Source organism: Mastigoproctus giganteus, chromosome 4, assembly GCF_048544385.1.
Source record: "Mastigoproctus giganteus isolate SK-2022 chromosome 4, ASM4854438v1, whole genome shotgun sequence".
Lineage (NCBI taxonomy): Eukaryota > Metazoa > Arthropoda > Arachnida > Uropygi > Thelyphonidae > Mastigoproctus > Mastigoproctus giganteus.
In genome coordinates this window covers 149843434-149865134 of record NC_143578.1, presented here as the reverse complement: position 1 = coordinate 149865134, position 21701 = coordinate 149843434, and the positions used below count along the sequence as shown (strand labels likewise).

Below are 21701 nucleotides of genomic sequence, written 5' to 3'. Positions count from 1 at the left end.
CCATCAGCATTGAGCATGCTCAAACCATTCAAGGCCTTATACACCTCGATCAGATCACCTCGCTGGTGCCTAGTCTCCAGACACTGTAATTTGCAAAACTTAAGCCTTTCTTCGTAAGAGCACCCCTTTGTTCCATTCACTAATCTTGTTGCCCTTCTCTGTACTCGTTCCAGCAGCTCTACATCCTTCTTGAAATGAGGCCACCAGACCTGTATACAGTACTCTAGGTGTGGCCTGACCATTGCCTTATACAAGGGAATAATCACCTCCTTATCCCTGCTAGAAAAATTCCTATATATCATTGACAATATACCATGAGCTACTCTTGCAGCCCATCTGCACTGCTCAGAGAACTTCATATCTGCCTGCACAACCACCCCCAGGTCCCTTTCATTCTCTACCACTGTCAGTGTAGTACCACAGAGTTGATACGTTGCTCTGGGGTTGCTGTTTCCCATGTGTAGTACTTTACATTTGTCAATGTTAAACTTCATTTGCCACCTCTCAGCCCATCTGCTCAACCTTTCCAGATCCTGTTGCAGCAGCATAGTGTCAGTAGTGTCCTTGACAACCCTGCCTACCTTTGTATCGTCTGCAAACTTCGACATTAAGCTTGATATACCCTCATCAATATCATTTATGAATACAGAAAACAATAATGGACCCAACACTGAGCCCTGAGGGACTCCACTAATAACATTAGTCCACGACGAGCAGTGTCCATTGATTACCACACTCTGTCTTCTCCCCCTCAGCCACCCCTTTATCCACAGCAGCAATTTGCTTCCAATGCCACACTGCTCCAATTTGTGCAGCAGTCTTCCATGTGCAACAGTATCAAAAGCCTTTCTAAGATCCAAGTATAGAATATCAAAGTTATTCCCTGCATCCAGTTCCTTTGTGACTGCATCATAGTATCCAATCAAATTGGTCAGGCATGACTTCCCCTTAACAAAACCATGCTGTGTCCGAGCTATAGCTGAAGTCTTGTCTAAATGATCCTGCAGTGCTTCTTTAACTAGTGCCTCCATTAATTTTCCTGGAACAGAAGTTAAACTCACAGGTCTATAATTACTTGTGTCAGCCTTTGATCCTCCTTTGTGAATTGGGGTGACATTTGCACATCTCCAGTCTGTGGGTACCTCCCCTGAGTCCAAGGAAGCTCTCATAATTATGGCTAGGGGTTTGCTTACTTCCTCTGCTGCCTCCTTTAATATAACTGGATAGATCCCATCCACCCGGGGTGCCTTTCTTGTGTTTATCTTCAACAATTTCTCCTCCACTTTACTCTCAGTTATTACAAGATTCTCTAGCTTACTGCTAGAGTTGAATACACCTCTGGCTTTCCCCTTGCTAAATAACTCCTCATGTGTGAATGTCGATGCAAAATATTCATTTAGTTTGTTAGCTACCTGAGCAGGATCATCAACAGTTGACCCATTGATATCAAGTGGACCGATCTGATTCATCCCCTTCCTTCTAGAGTTTACATAAGTAAAGAACTCTTTTCTGTTTTTCTTTGCATCCCTTGCCAAAGATTTCTCGTAATCTGCCTTCGCCTGCCTAACCTCCTTTGTAACTTGGTTACAGATCAACTTGTATCTATCATAGGCTTCTGTGTCATGTGTTAATTTGTATGTATCCCATGCATGTTTCTTCTCTGCCATATGCCTCATCAGTTCATCTGACATCCATTTAGGCCAAAACCTTGAACAATATTTCTTAGTTGGTATGTAAAGCCTAGTAGCTTCCAAGATAAATTCTTTGAATGCTTCCCATTTTGCATTTGCTGTTGGTAACATCATCAGTTGGTCCCACTGTATAGAATTTAAATACTGTCTCAGTCCATCATAGTCGCCTTTACGAAAGCAATAACCCTTCCTTTTACCCCTAATGGTAGTTACCTCTTTGAGTAAATCCCACTTCAGCACACTGTGATCACTGCCACCTAGTGGTTCATTTATCTGCAGATTCTTAATGCATGAAGAATCACTGCTGATAATCAAATCAAGAGTATTCCTCCCTCTAGTTGCCTCCCGAACATGCTGATGTAGAAAACAATCATCCAATAAATCCACAAAAGCCTTGCTAGTGTGTGAGTGACCAGCCCCCAAATTCCAGTCAATATCTGGGAAATTAAAATCTCCCATTATAAGACTCTCTGATTTACTGGCCCACTCTATTTCCCTGTACAGTTTCTTATTATACTCATCAGAGTCATTAGGCCTATAGCACACTCCTACTCTCAATTTTGATCTCCCAATGCTTATGTCACACCAAACTGACTTGACACTGCACTGTCCAGCGAAGTCCACTGGCTTCACTTCCTTGGATTTTATGTATTTCTTAACTAATAGCTTAACCCCTCCTCCCTTCCTATCCAGTCTATCCTTTCTGTAGACGTTGTACTCCCCAAATTCCAGTTCTGCATTCCTTATATCTATGTGACACCACGTCTCTGATATCCCAACAATATCTGCCTTTGATGTTTTGAGCAATACCTCAAATTCATCAAATTTATTTACCAAACTCCTGGCATTGGTGTACACGCAAGTATACATGCACCTATTTCTATTCTTAGCTACCCTAACACAACCCATGTGTTTACTTGTACCGCAATGACTCCCGGCAGTCTCTGAAATATCCTGCATCTTGTTTTTCAGGCTTCTGCTCATTCCAATAGAAGCAGTGCAAGAATCTCTTTCACCTCTGCCAGTGGCTACTGTTAATCTATTCGTCTTTGTCTCCCCCCAAGCTAGCAGTTTTCCTACCCACCTAACACTGCCTCGATAGCATCAGCAAATATTCTTGCATTTATTTTGTTCTGTTGAAAAGATGGTTCATATGCATGTTTTTGTAAATGTTTCTGAAATTTTTGTAAATGTTTCTGCCAGAGAATTTGCTGTTTCCAATGGAGATGATGTCTTGTCCGTTTCAATTCAGATTCAGAGAGGATGGTGGCAGAAATCTATCATTCAGTTTTTTTAATCTTGTTCAAAATTATTCTGTTGATCATGTTCTTTTTTTATAATAGAGGCAAAATTAATCCATGTGTCTTTTTTAGAATTTTTCCTTATGAGCCATGCCTTAGCATTATGTTTTTTGAAATTTATCAAGTTCTCAATTGTCAGTTTGCTTATAGAACAAATTCCATGCCCTGTTCTCTTTTTTGTAAAGTTGGCAGGCATAATTCCACCACTGATTAGAATGTTTATGAGGACCTCTACAGACTATCGGTATAGTATTGGTTGCAGCAGTTAGAATATATGCTGATATGCTGTGTGGCATCATTTTTTTTTACTGGTATTTGATGATTTGGTCATCAAAGAAGGCACTGGAAGTGAATAAATTTCAATTAGCCTTGAAAATTTCCATTTTGAGTGGATTTCTGTGTTTGATACTAGTTTTTTCGATTTTACAAATAATGGGGTAGTGGTGGATTGTCTATTTAGTGGATTGTCCAATATTGACCACTGCATGCATGAAAACAGTAATGGAGAGCAGATTGTCAGGTCTATAGCTGCATTCACATCAGTGGAGAAGTTAATGTAAGTATCAGAGCCCGTATTCAGTAATGTTAACTAACACATGTTTGTTGAGAAGCAATTCAATAAGTTTTCTTCATTTAATGGTGGGGAGCCCCCATAATGAATGGTGAGCATTAGTCTCCGAATAAACAAAAAAGAGGAGAAATCTGAGAAGTTCCACGAAGTCACCACAGGTGTGTTCTTTATTCAGTGATAGCTAGATTGAAAATACAGAAAATACATGAATCCCAAAAAAATTCTTACAGCTATGGCATCTAAAAAAGTTTGCAGTAAAATGTATTTGATGGGAATATTAGAGTTTACAAGAATAGAGACACCTCCATGTAGTGCAGTTATGTTATTTCTGTGTTGTTGGTAGGCAGTGTAGTTCTTGACTGTTGGGGTCACCTGTGGAGTAAGGTTGGTTTCTTGGAGACCTATACTTACTGGAATATACTGATTGAATCATTAGATATCATCAGTATTGCTACGTAGGCCTTCACAGTTACAATGCAATCCATTTTTTTTTTTTTTTAGTGGTTAATTTGATTCAGTCTGTTTTTTGGATCCAGTACTATTTATGTCATCTGTTTATGTCAGTCCAGTTTCATTTTCTCTGTTTTCAGGAAGTAGGACATCCAATGTTTATATTATCTTTTGCATACAGATCCAAGATGGGTTCATCTTGGTAGATCTGTCATTTACATTCATGTTCAATATATTCAGCTGAGTCTTCATTGTTAGATCTGGCATTTTAATTTTTATAGGTTCCTTTGATGTATGGGTTACAGTTGGTGGAATGGTGATTGGAGTATTGTTAGGCATGATCTGTTATGCACTCTTCCTTAGGAGACTGCTGTGAAAATTATAGTATTATCTGAGTACAATCTGCAATAGACATAATTGCTGAGACTGAGACTTTGGTAATTCTGTTGACTGGTATTTCTTTGCTTCAGTAGTAAATGCATAGGTGTGTTTAGATGTACTGGGCATTATTTGCTTTTTTGGCTTCCTTATAGTGACTTTTTGTTCCACTTTATATTTTTGAATATTTTTCCCAATTTGCCAGTGGTTTTATATTTTTGAATCATTTTCCCTATTTTCCACAGTGTTCATAGGCTATGGAGTTGGGACAGTTTGATGTTTCAGCATCACACTCTGAGTATGGGATTTGGACCCACAGTTAGGACAGGTTGAATCTTCTTGACAAATCATTTGTGAGTGACCAAGTTTTTGGCGCTTGTAACATCTTCTTGGATTAGGGATATAAGGTCTTACTCAGCAATTTGGGTAACCAGCTTTGACATTAGAAGGTAAATTTGGAGAACCAAATGTAAGTATCACATTTCTTGTGGGAACAAGCTCCCCATGTGATGCATTTAGCTTTCGTGACTTTTTCTTCTTGCAGCTCCTGAACTATGTTTATCCTCTGTAACATTCATCAGGTCCCACTCTGCAATTAGTTCATTTGATGTATTTAGAGTTGCAGGTGGGGTAACTTGCACAAATATACCGTCAAAGTTTTGAAAATTTAAGCAGGATCTCTGATTGGTTGAGACTCATGGTTTCAACTATTAGATTACTAAATCTAAGTATTTTCACTTTTTTTGGTGAACTTGCTATGCTTTCTAGACATTTTTGTATGAGAAACAGAGATAAGGTACTCATACATTTGTTTGTGAGAGAGTGAATGATAAAGAATGCCTGACTTAACGGAATGACACATTACAGTTGAAAAGACTATTGTACTCCATAGTTTCTTTCTTTTAACCCTGAGAGAAGAGTCTTATTCCTCCCAGGTTTCCAGCCCCACCATAGGGAGGAAGGAACACTGCTAGGTGTGACTAAGTGAAGGTTAGTAATGGTTAGTAACTAAGAAGTAAAAGTATAAAGAAAGGTAATTTTTCTTTCTTGCTCTCTTCAAAAACTGTTTGAGAGAAGAGCTATTATAAAATATGGAGTTTTAATAAATGTCAAAACTTAAAAGAAGCAGTATTGGTGCTAGAAGAAGAGCCGCTCAGTGATCGAGCAAGAAAATTGCCCAGTCACAAAACACTCGACACCCAGGGCTTCTTCCTTACTGTCAATATCCATATAAGTAGCGTGTTTCTTCATGTCAAATGCTTTAATGTTCTTTACCTGATCCACAAATTGTGAGGTGGAATGGATAGCCAAAGGAATTTGTGGCATATATAGGCACATTCATTAGAAAAGGCAGATAAACTGCCTTGGTAGTTTGGACATTTTAATATTTGCACAATGCAATCTGTGTGAGCATGTTCGTTAGACCCACAGAATGCACATATTGGAACTTCTCTGCAGGCGGTTTGAGAGAGTACATTTTTAGTATTTGAAACACCTGACTGGGTTAAGAATGTAAAGTCTCACTTGAGAATTCAGCTTTAACTGCTGATGGTAAGTTTCTTGTATTGTGAAGGTGAGAATGATGGTAAGTGTAGGTGTAAGTACACCATCATTTTTTGATAACCATCCTTTTGAACTTCATGACATTTGGATTTACTATCCTTTTGAACTTTATGAAATTTTGATTCTTTCATAGAAGAAATCTTCTTCTGTTGCAGAAGATGATTTTTTTATTTTTCTTCTGCAACATTCATAAGGTCCCATTCTACAATCAGCCCTTTTTAATATATTTGAAGTAGCATGTGTGGGTTGCTTATGTTGGGGGTTCCTCTAAAAGAGGAGATAAGGTCATCTCAATTACAAGATCACTCGATCTTAGTCTGCATGCCAATTTATGTGGATCAATCATGTTTTCAATGAAAGAAAAGGACTTTTGTTTGGCACGCAACTATCTTTTGCTTTTTGACATTGAAAGAATTGTTTTCTTCCAATTATCTGTCTCTTTGATTAGGATCAAAATATTCACAAGATGTCATTTTATTGGAGTCTATACTTTGCTCCTTTTGTCCCTGAGATTTCACTTTACCACTGAGGTTTCCAGCCCTACTAAAGGGAGGCCTTATAGGCCACAAGAATGACCAAGCAGTATAAAAGTTAGCTGGTTAGTAGAGAAGAGAGAGAAAAAAAAAGAAAGATGGCTTTTCTTTATGAAAGTTTTAATACTTCGGAAAACTTTTAATTGAATTAAATTGGGAGAATGTTTAAAAACAAAAACTAGTTAGTGACAGGAGGACACATTATATCAATCTAAAACAAAATGTCAGAAAGAAAAAAACAAAATATCAAGTGATAGACAACATACACAAAAAAAAAGTGTAAATTGGAAAAGCAGCATCAAATGTCAGTCATTGAAACGATTTTTTAAAAAACATTATTTCTGCATCTGCATACAACTGAGTGAAATTATCATCGTTATATGTGGAAGAAGACAGTTTTAGTGAAGTAACAGTAATAGTAATGGAGGCATGCGATGCAAGAAAGCATCAGCCAAAAAAAAAAAACAAAAAACCCCCCAATTTCACACATCCATTTCCTCTAAAAGTTTATCCAGTTCCTCCTTGAATTTATTTAAGCCATCAACTTCCACAACAACAGATGGAAGTTTGTTCCAGCAATTAACCACCCGCTGGCTAAAGGAAATTTCTGCACATCTATTCTACAGTTGTCTTTCCTCAATTTGAATTCATGCCCCCTCAGGTTTGTAATCTGAGCAAGAGGAAGAATCCCATCAGAATTCAGCATGCAAAACCCATTCAAGGCCTTATAGACCTCAATCAGATCACCTCACAGGTGCCTAGTCTTCAACCACTGCAATTTGCAGAAATTAAGCCTTTCTTGATAACCCTCACCAATCTTGTTGCCCTTCTCTGCATCGCTCATGCAACTCTACATCCTTCCTAAAATCAGGCCTCCAGACCTGTATGCAGTACTCAAGGCATGGGCTGATCAATACCTTATACAAAGGGATAATCACCTTTTCCCTACTAGGAAAAATTACTGTATATCATTATTGTATTTCCACAATACCCCATGACCTGCTCTGGCAGCCTGTCTGCATTACTCAGAAAACTTCATATCTGACTGCACAATTACTCCCAGATCTTTTTCATTTTCTACCACCCTAAGTGTAGTACCACACAGTTGATACGTTTCTCTGGGGTTATTTCTACCCATATGTAGTACTTTGCATTTGTCAATGTTAAACTTCAGTTGTGACTTCTCAGCCCATCTACCCAAATTTTCTGGATCTTGTTGCAGTAGCACACTGCCATTACTGCAACCCTGCCAACCTTTGTATCATCTGCAAACTTTGACATTAAGCCTGATATACCTTCATCAATATCACTGGTAAATATACAAAACAATAGTGAGCCCAATAGCAAACCCTGGGGGACTTCACTAATAATATTATTCCATGAAGAGCAGTGTCCACTGATTACCACTCTGTCTTTTCCCACTAAAACATCCTTTTATCATTATAGCAATTTACCCTTAATACTATACTGCTCCAATTTGTACAGTAGTCCTCCATGTGCAACAGTGTCAAAAGGTTCTGTGTTACCTTTTTTCACTTTCTTATTCTAAAGGTGTTTTTCCTTCTGCATGGAAATTTGCTCATATCCAGCCAGTTCCTAAAAAGGGTGAAAAATCCTCCCATCCAATTATTGTCCCATTGCACTTACTTCTACTCTTTCCAAAATAATGGAGAAATCAATTAACTGCCAACTCAAAACTATCTAGAAACCTTTCATCTGATCAATGATCACTAGTATGGATTTCATCAGTGTCGATCCACTGGCGATATTTTGGCTTTTCCATTGAATTTTCACCAAACTTTTGTTTGGTGAAAATTCAATGGAAAAGTTTGGTGAAACTCAAGCAGTCTCTCTTGAGATTTCAAAGGCTTTTAATCATGTTTGGCATAAAGTTCTTCTAAATTAGCTTCCTTCTTATGGTTTGCCAACTGTTTATTTTTTTGTAATTGGGTCTTTCTGACCGCTCGCTGCAGGTGATGGTAGATGGCTCTCTCTCTCTCTTCTAACTTTTACACTAATGCTGCTGTTTCCCAAGGTTCAGTTCTTTCTCCCATTCTTTTTCTCTTCTATATTAATTACCTTCTTCCATTGACCAGAAATCCTATCCATAGTTTTGCTGATGATAGCACCTTCCAGTTTGAGAAAGTTTGCCCTGCACAAACAACTTCAACTTCTCAAATATTCACTATCAATTCCTTAAATGCTGATCTCCTGTAATTCTTTAATGGGGCAAAGAGAACTTAGTGGATTTGAATCTTTCTAAAAACCAGTCGTGTCTTATATCTCGCAAAATGAATTCTTCTGTTCCTGAGCTTATCATCAATGACACTCTAAGTTCTAGACAATATCATATATCTCTATTGGGGATTACCCTGACTTCTAATCTCTTTTGGCATAAGCACAATACAAATATTGCTGCATCTGCATTTAAAAAAAATTGGGTTTTCTCTTTCACTTTCAGTCCTTCTTTTCTTCAAAACCACTGTTCACTCTGTATAAATCACGAATCTACCATGGAATATTGTTCCGTGGTAAGGCAGATTTGCTCCATGTTCCATGGAATCTCTGGGGCAGTGTCCCAAAAACCTCTTTCAGGCTTCTAGATTCCATTCAAAAGAGGGAAGCAAGGTTAATTAATGACTTCTACTAACAGGGTCTCTCCACTCTCTGTCTCATAGAGGTTCTGTTTCTGCTGCATACCTTTTCTGTAGATACTTCTGTGGGCACTGTTCTTCTGAACTGGCTTCTATATTTCCTGCTCTCTCTTCCAAACCAGTCTGACCACATGCTGCAACCAGTCACCATCCTTTTACTCTCCAATTTCCAACACTCACAGAACCAACTTTTCTTTTTCCTCATTTATTCATTCAACTTCCATTTTGTGGAACAACTCACTTCATAAGTATTGCCTAAAAATTACAATCTACAGAAGTTCAAGTCTAATGTCAACAAGTTTCTTCTTTCATGTTCTCAACCTTCAGCCCATGCACAGTACTAAGCACTATAGGTTCTAATACCTCTCGTATTTTGGGTTTAAGAAAAAAAAAATTATATATATCTTTATTTTTATTATGCCTTTATTTATTTGTATTTATTTATTTATTTTTGGAGTCCTTTGTGGCATTTGAAACAAAGGACGTTCTTGTCCAGAGCTTCATAGCTGATGAAGGGACACCTCACCCTAAAAGCTTCTGTGTTATAGCTTTTCACTTATATATATTTTAATGTTTTATGTATTTTAATGCATTTAATGCTTTTATTTTAAATCTGTTTCAGTACTTTATGTATATATCTATTTATTTTAGTAAAGTTTAACTTAAACCAGTCTGTCAGTAGTTACTAGAAATTATATAGTGATTGCTTTGTTTCAGGTAATAGTAATAGAAGCATGTGATGCAAGAAAGCAAGCATATGAGCTTATGTAGCATCAGCCAAAAAAAAAAAAAAAAAAAAAAAAATTCACACAACCATTCCCTCTAAACGTTTGTCCAGTTCCTCCTTGAATTTATTTAAGCTATCAACTTCCACAACGACAGATGGAAATTTGTTCCAGGAATTAACCACCCGCTGGCTATGGCAAATTTCCGCACATCTATTCTACAACTGCCTTTCCTCAATTTGAATTTATGCCCCCTTAGACTCGTAATGCAAGAAAGCAGGCATATGAGCTTATGTGGCATCAGTCAAAAAAAAAAATTCACACAACCATTTCCCTTTAAAAGTTTGTCCAGTTCTTCCTTGAATTTATTTAAGCTATCAACTTCCACAACAACAGATGGAAGTTTGTTCCAGCAATTAACCACCCGTTGATGTCTTTCCTCAGTTTGAATTTATGCCCCCTTAGGGTCGTAATCTGAGCAAGCAGAAGAATCCCATCAGAATTCAGTGTGCTCCACTCACTCAAAGCCTTATACACCTCAATCAGATCACCTCACAGGTGCCTAGTCTCCAGCCGCTGCAATTTGCAAAGCTTTAGCCTCTCTTGTTAAATAAAAAACTGGGGTGCAACATGTCAGTGAAGATGCATTATTTGCACTTACACCTGGATTTCTTCCTGCCAAACTGTGGCGTTGTCAGCGACAAAAATGGTGAGTGCTTCCATCAAGACATTGCAGTGATAGATTATTACCTTGGCCATAATTATGAGAGCATCCTTGGACTCAGGGGAGGTTCACACGGACTGGAGATGTGCAAATATATCCCCAATTCACAAAGGGGGATCGAAGGGTGACACGAGTAATTACAGACCAGTTAGTTTAACTTCTGTTCCGGGTAAAATAATGGAGTCACTGGTTAAAGATTCATTGCAGGATCATCTAGACAAGACTGCAGCAATAATTCAGACACAGCATGGGTTTGTTAAGGGAAAGTCTTGTCTGACAAATTTGATAGGATATTATGATGTGGTTACAAAGGAACTGGATGCAAAAAATAATTTTGATATCATATATTTGGATTTCAGGAAAACTTTTGACACTGTTGCGCATGGAAGACTATTGTACAAATTGGAGCAGAATGGTATTACGGGTAAGTTGCTACAATGGATAAAAGGATGGTTAAGTGCGAGAAGACAGAGGGTGGTAATCAATGGGTGCTGCTCTTCTTGGACTAATGTTATTAGTGGAGTCCCACAGAGTTCGGTGTTGGGTCCACTGTTGTTTTGTATATTTATCAATGATATTGATGAAGGTATATCAGGCTTAATTTAAAAGTTTGCAGATGATACAAAGGTTGGCAGGGTTGTTAATGACAGTAATGGCAGTGTGCTACTGCAACAGGATCTAGATAATTTGGGCAGATGGGCTAAGAAGTGGCAACTGAAGTTTAACCTTGACAAATGCAAAGTACTGCATATGGGTAGAAGTAACCCCAGAGAAACGTACCAACTGTGTGGTACTACGCTTAAGGTGGTAGAAAATGAAAAAGACCTGGGAGTAATTGTGCAGGCAGATATGAAATTTTCTGAGCAATGCAGACAGGCTGCCAGGGCAGGTCATGGGGTTTTGTCAATGATATATAGGAATTTTGCTAGCAGGGAAAAGGAGGTGATTATCCCTCTGTATAAGGCAATGGTCAGGCCACGCCTTGAGTACTACGTACAGGTCTGGAGGCCTCATTTTAGGAAGGATGTAGATTTACTTGAGCGTGTACAGAGAAGGGCAACAAGATTGGTGAGGGGAATGAAGGGATCCTCTTATCAAGAGAAGCTTAAGTTCTGCAAATTGCAGTGGCTGGAGACTAGGCACCTGCGCGGTGATCTGATTGAGGTGTATAAGGCCTTGAATGGGTTCAGCACACTGAATTCTGATGGGATCCTTCCACTTGTTCAGATTTTGAACCTAAGGGGGCATAAATTCAAATTAAGAAAGGACAGGTGTAGAATAGATGTGCGGAAATTTGCCTTTAGCCAGCGGGTGGTTAATTGCTGGAACAAACTTCCATCTGTCGTTGTGGAAGTTGATAGGTTGAATAAATTTAAGGAGGAACTGGACAGGTATTTGGAGGGAATGGTGTGATTTTTTTTTTTTTTTTTTTTTTTTTTGGCTGATGCTGCATAAGCTCATACATTTGCTTCCTTGCATCACATGCCACTACTACTACCACCTCTGCAGATGACCTTACAATATCTTGCCATTCACAGAATATGCGCTCTATTAAGTGACAGTTACAACTTGCAACAAACTTGCAATGGGAAGTTATCGTATCTATGACATGTGGAGCAGATTGCTATATGCTCCTCCACCTCTACCGAGCTGTGATCAGGTCTCAATTAGATTATGGAATGCCAGTTTATAACTCTGCACAAAATACTGTATTAAAATATCTCAACCCAACAAAATGCTCTCAGGATTGCTCTTGGAGCATTTAGGACCTCACCGGTTCAAAGTCTATATATGGATGCCAATGAACCTCCATTTCACTTCACCTTCAGAAAAAGAAAGATGTTACTTCTGTCACTGTAGTCTAGTGACAGAAGTAACATCTTCCCATCCCACCATGACACCCCCTGTATGCTCCTCCATGGATAAACCTCATGAGAAATAAACCTGCAGGAATATGCCTACAAGAAATAATGCAGCAGTGGAATATAGATCCGGCCAGTAAAGATCAAGACAGAACCAGTGCAACCCAATGCCGGATTAAGGCATGGTTTAGCAGGGCCCTTGCCCAGGGCATCATTCTTTAAGGGGTCAAAATTTTACAAATCATGAAAAAAATACATGTATAGCCTTAGTACAGGAGCGCCGAAAAATCCTTCTGCCTGGGGTGCAAAAATACCTTGGTCCGGCACTGGGTCAACCTCCATGGAAAATAAGCATACCCCATGTGATAGGTACTTCTGCTGTTGGGTTAAGAACTTGCTGGATAAATGAACTTTTCAAAATCATCTTACAGTCCATACCTTAGCCAGTGCACAAGCTCTGCATGTCTATACTGATGGCTCAAAAACTGACACAGCTGCAGAAGCTGTAGTAGTCTTCCCAACATCTACCATCTCAGTCTTACTACTGCAGAAATGCAGTGCTTTTTCAGCAGCACTTTACACTATTAAAATGGCTTTAACCCTGCTTACTAACCACTATAACCCACAGACCATAATCTATACAGATTCTCTGAGTGCAGTGATGGCACTGGAAAACAGTTTTCAAAATTCACATCCACTTTTGAGACAAATCTGGTCATGAATATTTCAACTGGCAATGGCATGTTGGAACATCAGGAAATGAATAGCAGATCAAGCAGCACGAAACCTTAAAGACATTTAGGGTTTCATGCTGCTTGATTATAAACTGCTTATACAATGACTGTAATGAACAGTGAGCTCAAATGTGGAGCACCCAAACCGGTAACAGATTATTACAAATAAAGTAGAAACCACAATTATTGAAATCCAGCTTCCAACAGAATAGGCATGAAGAAGTTATATTGGCAAGAAAAATAATTTGCCACACCTATTTAACACATCTCTTTTTAATGCTAGGGGATAATTCACCACACCGTTTTCATTGCCACTCTCCACTTACCGTAAAACATATCCTTCTGGAATATGTTTACTATTATACTGTTAGAATCTCTTCCTTCTAATCTCTTGATAACTTAAAAGAACCACTAAGTTTAAACCACATTATTGGAGATGATGCCAATTTAAATGAGCTGTTCATCTATCTAAAAGCTATCAGTCTACATAACTACTTCTGAATTCTTTTCCTTACTATACTGATCACCATTTCAAAGTTAGAGGCACAGTTTAGCCATAATACCCCCTTGCACCATTAAACCTCCTCTCCAACAACAACAACAGCAGTAAGAAAAATTATGATGACCCCATTCTTGAAATAAATGCAGAAGATAAATAATATGGGCACAGCAAGACATATTTCCCATTACCGCAATATTGTTAACTACTCTGTAATAAAGGATTATTGGTGATTTATTCTATTGTATTTCTTTAAATTCAGTTTATCATTCACCATTTATCTTTCAGTTTACTAATATAAGCCTCCCCCTTTATTACTAGAAGTATGCTAAGTGACAATCTAATAGTTGGAATGATTGCTATTATTAAGTTAGCAACCAGATAAAAATGCAAAGTTTTCAAGAAATATATTGTAATATTGCTGATAACAAAAAAAAACAGAAATAAGTTGAACTCATTAAATCAGATTTCTGTTATCTAAAGCACAAACAATTAATTAAACCCTTTCCTGAAAGACCAAAACTTTTCAAACATTTATCCATTTATATTTGAACCAATTACTCATTAAGGTATAACCCAGAATATTTTTTCATATACTCACTCATAGTTTCTCGTGTCTGATGGGGCTAATTGGTGGTGGATAGTAATGGAGTGTTCATATATTCATGAATTTTTCTCTGTTGTGTTTTGAATCCAGTGAAGCCATTGGTTTATTTCTAGGTAATATTTTGTCAGTAATTGAAAGTTTTATGGCCTGACGTAGCCGAGTGGCCAGGAGCTCAAGTGCAGTATGCTCTTTGAGTGGACCAGGGTTCAAGCCCGTGACTGCTAATATACGATTAACATTTGTATTGATTGATTTATTGTAAACTCCACTGACCTGGTGTTCATGCTGGAGTATAAACAAGAGCATTTTTTTTTTTTTTTTTATGTTTTTGTGATATACAACTCCAGGAGCTCACATCTGGTGAGTATGGGCTTGGCACACCCAAGGTCCTGAGCTGGATGTCATCATTCTTCTCTTTCTTGGTGATTCCCTTCTACTCTTGACTCTCTTTCGCTTTCTCTCTCTCTCAGGGTAACTCGGGAATATTTTTTTTTTTGGCTGGTGCAGCTTAAGCCTCAGGCTTCCTTGCACCATGTATCTAATAATAATAATAATATGTATTATATAAGTGAATACCAATATGGCAATATATAGGAGCCTATAGTATTTGTAATGTATTATGTGCAAAGCAACCAAGTCAAGATAAGAGCAAATTAATATTAAAAAGCATTGAGTTTTTTTCACTTTTTTTTGAATTTTTGAAATTTCATGAAGAAACTCGCTCTATTAAACCTCAGGATAGAAATATAAACAAGAAACTCACTCTGAAAAGGTTAAGAAACCCATGTAATGCACTCCTTCAATTGCATAATTTGCTGATTGAAGAAGGTGACTTATTAATCGGAGGAGAAACTCCCAAAATTCTCTTTATTTTGTGAATGCTGATGTGTACCAGTGGTAACATTACAGATATCTACTCGATATTCAGCATGAAGATCATAATGAATATTAATATGCACTACATTGTGTAAAACTAAATTATTTTCATGATGAAATTTAAGTACCTTTGAGCATTTCTCTTTTTATCAATTTGTGGTTTGTTTTTAGTCTGTATAACACAGCTTGGTAAAAATAAAACTCTCTATAACATAAGATGATACCTTCAAATTTGTGAAAGAACAATGAGTGTTAAACAGGGCTTCAAAATACTATTAATAACACAGCATATAATATTAATAAAATAATATTAATAATTGTAGTATACAGAATTGTATATGGTAATGTATATATATATATATATATACTATATTTTTATAATTTTTTTATATTTTATATTTTCATATTGTATACTATATTTTAATAATTGTAGTGGAAAATGATGCAGCATCAACAAAAAAACTACCCACCTCATCTACCCATCCTCTCTAATAATTTGTATAATTTTTGCTTAAATTTATTCAAACAACCCCCCCCCCCCCGCCCCCACTACACCAGATGGAAGTCTCTTACAATAATTAATGAATCTCTGGCCGAAAGCAAATTTTCACATACTATCTTGCAACTATTCTTTTTTTTCAGTTTAAATTTATGTCCCCCCATATGCATTGTAAGAGGAAGAGTTAGGATGTCATCAGCATATAGCTTACTCGATCCACTTAAAGCATTAAACTCTTCACTTAATCTCCTCCTTCAAAACCAGGCACTGCAGTTTATAGCCCTGAATATTTTTATGGTAAAAATTCCCATCTTAACTAATCATCTTGCTTTCTCTGCACCTGTTTCAACAGTTACACATCCTTCTTTAAATGAGGCTTCTTGATCTGTATGCATCCTAACCATTATTTTATACAATGGGATAACCACCACCTTATCTATGGTGACAGAATTATTATATCTCACTGACAGACTCCAGTGACCTATCCTCACAGCCTGCCTGAGCTGTTCAGAGAACTTTAAAGTTTGTCTCCTGTTGGACTCCACCTTGAGAGTGGTACCACCCAATTATGTTATTTTAAGATTACTTCTGCCCGCATGCAGTGCACTGCATTTATCAATGTTAAACTTTAATTGCCACTTCTCAGCCCATCCGCTTAATTTTTCAAGGCCTTGTTGCAATAGTATGCCTTTTATATAGTATATAGAAATATATATTAATAATGGTATAGTGTTAAAAATAATGTGATAGTAGATGGGAAGAGTATGATAATTTTATGATGAAGCATTTCAAATCAGTAATTTGTTTTATTTTAATTTATATCCATTATTATTGCTTCATTATAATTTATCATGTTTGATTGATACTTAGTCTACTGTGTTCTTTATTTGAGGCAGTTATAATAATAAATTATTTTTCTTAAATCCAGTTACAGGTACTAGAACATCAGAAGTAGTGTCTAAACTTCTCCGTAATGGCCAGCCAGTTTCCAAAAAGGAATGTGAATTAATCATCAAAAAAGATAAGATCATAATTACATTCAGGAAAGCATTAAGAGCTACTTCAGGAACATATGAGTTTTCAGTCAGTAATTCTCAAGGAGAAGCAAAATGCAATCTTGATATCAATGTCCTAGGTAAGTTTTATTTATAGTAAAAGAAACAAAAATTGCACACATTTAAAATATAATCCTTGTAATTTTTGTGTATGTGAGAGATATTTAGAGTATTTCATTCTATTCCAGCCAATGTTTAAATTATCTTAACTCATTTTAGCAGTCCACTTCCACACCCAAAATGTTTTGGGTATTGGAAGTGGAATTTGCAGATGAATGAATGTGCAGATCATTGATCCAAACATCCATCTGGCACAGCCCCAGCAAGTTTTTTATTCTTGTATACTGATTTTTAGATGCAGTATACGAAGAATATTATGGAACAGTGGATCTGGTGCAAGCACAAAACAAACTGTTTCAATTTAAAACTGAACCACAATTGTTGACTTCTTGCTTTTGTACAAATAGAAAAGGAGGAAGCAATTCTAACCAGAACCTAAATTAGTCACACTCACCTCACTCATTTGTTTCTTCTTACAGGAAGTGACCCTCCACAGTGTATGAATCACTCCCAGTAAAGCATATACTGATTGAATGTATCTTGTTCAACAATGCTCGATAATCTGCATTCAGCTTCCTTTCAGATCTTCAAGAACATTTATCACTCTGCCATATGATTGGTAATGACTGCTCCACTATCAGTCCTCATACATAGCCACAATTTTGTTGATAGGAACCCCAAGGGCTCACATCTGGTGAGTATGGGCTTGGCACACCCAGGGTCCTTAGCTGGATATCATCATTCTTCTCTTTCTTGGTGATTCCCTTCTACTTTTGACTCTCTCTCTCTCTCTCTCTGGGTAAATCGGGAATATTTTATTTTATTATTTTTTATTTTTTTGGCTGGTGCAGCATAAGCCTCAGGCTTCCTTGCACCATATAGCTAATAATAATAATAATAAAAAAACATGGCCTAAGTAGCCCTTGTACCAGAAAATCCCATATCAACAGCAATATAATGCAGTAACACTGCTCCTGCTTCCTTCTGTGTGGTGCAAGGCTGGAAACCTGGGTTGAAAGAGCTTTTTACCCAGGGCTAAAAGAGCTAAATGAATAATGTGACTGTTACTCCTTCTGGGTCCTCTTTGAGAACTCTGCCTAATCAATCTGGAGACATCAGAGATACCAAGACAGAAGACCAACACAAATTCACCATTAACTTGTTCTTTGTGATCCATTCAACAGGTAATCACCCTTCTTTATCCAGAAAGTGTTTGGAAGGATTGACAGGACTTCCTAAATCAGTGAAGCACTTGCATTCATGGGATATTCTTTTAAAAAGTTCTAGTGCTAAGCATTTCTAAAAGCCACAAACTTTGGAGGAATACCAATTGCCATTACTCTACACAAAATTCTGAATATATCACATGATATAATATCCAAAGGACCTCCTTTGTCCATCAGAGGAGGAAATTTAGCAGAGCTGAGAAAGAGATATAACCATAGTAAGCTTATCTTTTCACATGCAAGAGCCTCCAACATCAATCAAAGCAGATTATCCTATATAGTTAGGGAAGAACATCGCCATTAAGATTATTACTATATTTAATATGTGAAATTAATAATATAATTTATTAAGCTATTTGCTTAAACTACTGTACATTAAGGTAATTTCAGGTATCTTACCAATACCCATCATCAGACTATGTTGTTGGGGGAACAAAAATAGAAAGTGTTACAAATTTGAATACAATTACTAATATTACAATTACAGTTATCGATATTATGATTACAGTTGCCATTATTACCATTACAGTTACCAATATTCTGATTTTACAATTGCAATTACAATTGGCAAATAAACAATTATAAGTTTGGGCACTCACAGACAGTCTGCAGAGAAGTAGCTGCCTGTGCCACGTGTGGATCCACTGAACACATTAGTACTGACTGCACAGCCACAACACCAATCTGTCTTAACTGTAAAGAGGCACATCCAGTGTATTCCAAGGAGTGTTCCCTTTGGAAACATGAAAAAAAGATACAGCGGTACAAAACTGAACATAACGTAACCTACCAAGAGGCTAAAAAATCCCTAATAGTTCCAAATACTAATAAGCCCACTTATGCAAAAATAACCACAAAACACATATCAATTTCTACCCAAACAGAGGTAACTATACCACCAAGTAAACATTAGCTGAATGGGCAAGGTCACTGTTGTCCCCAGTACCAATGCACTAAACGAAAAACAAACAAAGCAAAGCCCTAAATATGCCAATCTCAGTACAACCTGATGCCATTCATCAGAATACCACAGTATCTACTACTCCTGACTCAAACCAAACAGAATACATAGATTCAGAAGACAATTTAAATCACAATGAACAGGTTCTAGAACTGTTCACCAATGAGGATGTGGATACAGGGAAACCTTATTTCCCAAAGAAGGGGAAAGGTAAATTTGAGTGAGGCAAATCTTCTGTCCCTCGAAAAGAAGTCGAGGGTTCCACTAAACCCAAATAATGCTTATTTTCTTACAGTGGAATTGCAGAGGCTATCGTAGTAATTTGTCCGACATCCAAGATCTCCTTTCACAATATGACCCTATTGCCTTTTGCTTAGAGGAAACCAATTTGACACCAAATATAAATGTTCCCCTTCGGAAATACATAATACATCGTCAAGATCGTGTTGCACAAAATCCGAACAATCTTGCCCATGGAGGAGTAGTGCTGATCACCAACCCCCATATACCCTCAAAGCCACTCCCACTAAAAACAAACCTTGAGGCAGTTGCTGGACGAGTCAATATTAACTTTGATTTAACCATAGTCTCATTATACTTTCCACCTAACCAAAATATAAGCTATTCCAACTTAGAAGAATTAGTAATACAACTTCCCAAACCATACTGTATCTTAGGAGACCTCAACAATAACCATCCACTGTGGGGAAACCATAATCTGGACAAGCGTGGAAAAACCATTGAAAAACTACTTGATCAACATAATCTGATAACTCTCAGTAATGGGTCTCACACCTATACACATCTTCCGACAGGATCTACATCAGCTATTGATGTCTCTCTATGCACAGCAACCATATATCCTCTATTTGGATGGACTATTCACAGCAATCCACTGGGCAGTGATCATTATCCTGTGATATGCTGAATTGACACAAGCATTCCCCACTTTCTTATCAAATTCCCAAATGGAACTTTTCCAAAGCTGAATGGGATGTGTACAAGCAGCTAGCAATACTAGAAGAAAACCAGATCCAGCAAACATCCACAAACCTGGTAGTCGAATACATATCTAATCAAATATGTAGTTGAATACATATCTAATCAAATACTGCAGGCAGCAGACAAAGCAATTCCAAAACAATCCACAAAAATATCGGCCAACTCAAAAGTGTGGTGGAATGATGAATGTAGTGCAGCTAAAAAAACAGAACAAAGCATGGAATATTTTCAGGAAGTTCCCAACAACAGAAAACCTCATCCACTTTAAACAGGCAAGAGCAAAGGCAAAACAAGTCAAGCAGACTAGCAGAAGGGAAGCATGGAGACATTTCACTTCCACAATCACAAGAACGACAAAACTCAAACAATATGGACAAAAATACAGCGGATGTACGCAAAACACCCACGTGTCAACTGTCCCATGCTCACTGCCAGTGGCCATGATATCACAAAACCAGAGGAGATTGCAAACACCCTGGGTAGATCTTTCACGGAAATATCAGCTGCGACATCATACTCACAATATTTTCAGGTACATAAAGCACAAGCTGAAAAAAACCGTATCAATTTCTGTGTACAATCTTCCATTCACAATGTCAAATTAATCCACAAGACTTTTAACATATAATCCCACCTATCGTGTCTGGGCAGAATTGCAGACTCATAGACATTGTGGCTTAGCTCGCGGCATTTCCTTAGCATGGTCCTGTATTTTTCCAACAAATTGTCAGATCGTGTATGTTTAATGTCATTAGTCCCCATATGAATAATAACATTCTCTTTATCCCCCTTAAAATCTGACAGTCTGTTGGTGACACCATTAATAGTTGCGGCGCCTCCATAGCCAGGTGAGCAGGAGCAGCAGTGAGTAGCACATGCTTCTTGATTAGACCGGGGTTCGAGCCCGTGACCACCAAATACGGAGGATGCGGAAAGGTCAGGGAATGACCGCCCCATATCCCCGGAGCAATATAGCCTTAGTTGCTAATGCTCCTAAAAACCAAATAACAACATTAATAGTTGCTCCCGGCAGACATACCCTGGTTCTACTCCACCTATCCTTATTACAAAAAATATTTCCCATTTCCCTGACAATAGAGTCTACTAATAAAACAAAGTCCTTTTGAACCAGAGTAGTTTGCACTTGGTTTTTCTGTTTTGAGACCCGAATCGGGAGTGCATCACTTGGTAGATTGCTGGTGTCTTGAGTTCCTGATGAGCTCCCAGATGCATTATTCTCGAGACAAGCACCCGTTTGTTCATGACTCAGATTGTTCCGTCAGTGCACCTAATTGTAATTTAAGATCAGTGCACTCCTTAGATCGATCACAAAGAAAAGAATCCCCAGGTGAGCTATGATTAGTCACCCTTGGAAAACAGGCACCTCCGTAGCCAGGTGGGAAGGAGCAGCAGTGCGTAGCACACGTTTCTTGATTAGACCGGGGTTCGAGCCCGACACTACCAAATACGGAGGATGCGGAAAGGTCAGGGAATGACCACCGCATATCCCGGAGCAGTATGGCCTTAGTTGCTAATGCTCCTAAAAACCAAATAACTAACTAACTAACCTTGGAAAACATTCCACAGGTTCCGCAATGGATTAAATCATGACTCACACGTAAATCACCATCGGCTATTTCCGTGTGAGTCACGATATCCTGTGACATGTTTAAAGCAGATCTCATAATTACCATTATAAAATTAGCTAAATATCAATGAAAATTAACTTT

At 37.7% G+C, this 21701-nt stretch overlaps 1 protein-coding gene across 1 annotated transcript in view; it reads left to right on the top strand.

The window, feature by feature from the left end:
- Positions 1-21701, top strand: part of LOC150087120 (twitchin-like) — a 3511780-nt gene that overhangs the window by 997422 nt on the left and 2492657 nt on the right. Inside the window, 1 exon segment of the mRNA XM_090372971.1 lies at positions 16596-16802. Within this exon segment, the coding sequence (XP_090229097.1) occupies positions 16596-16802 (207 nt within the window).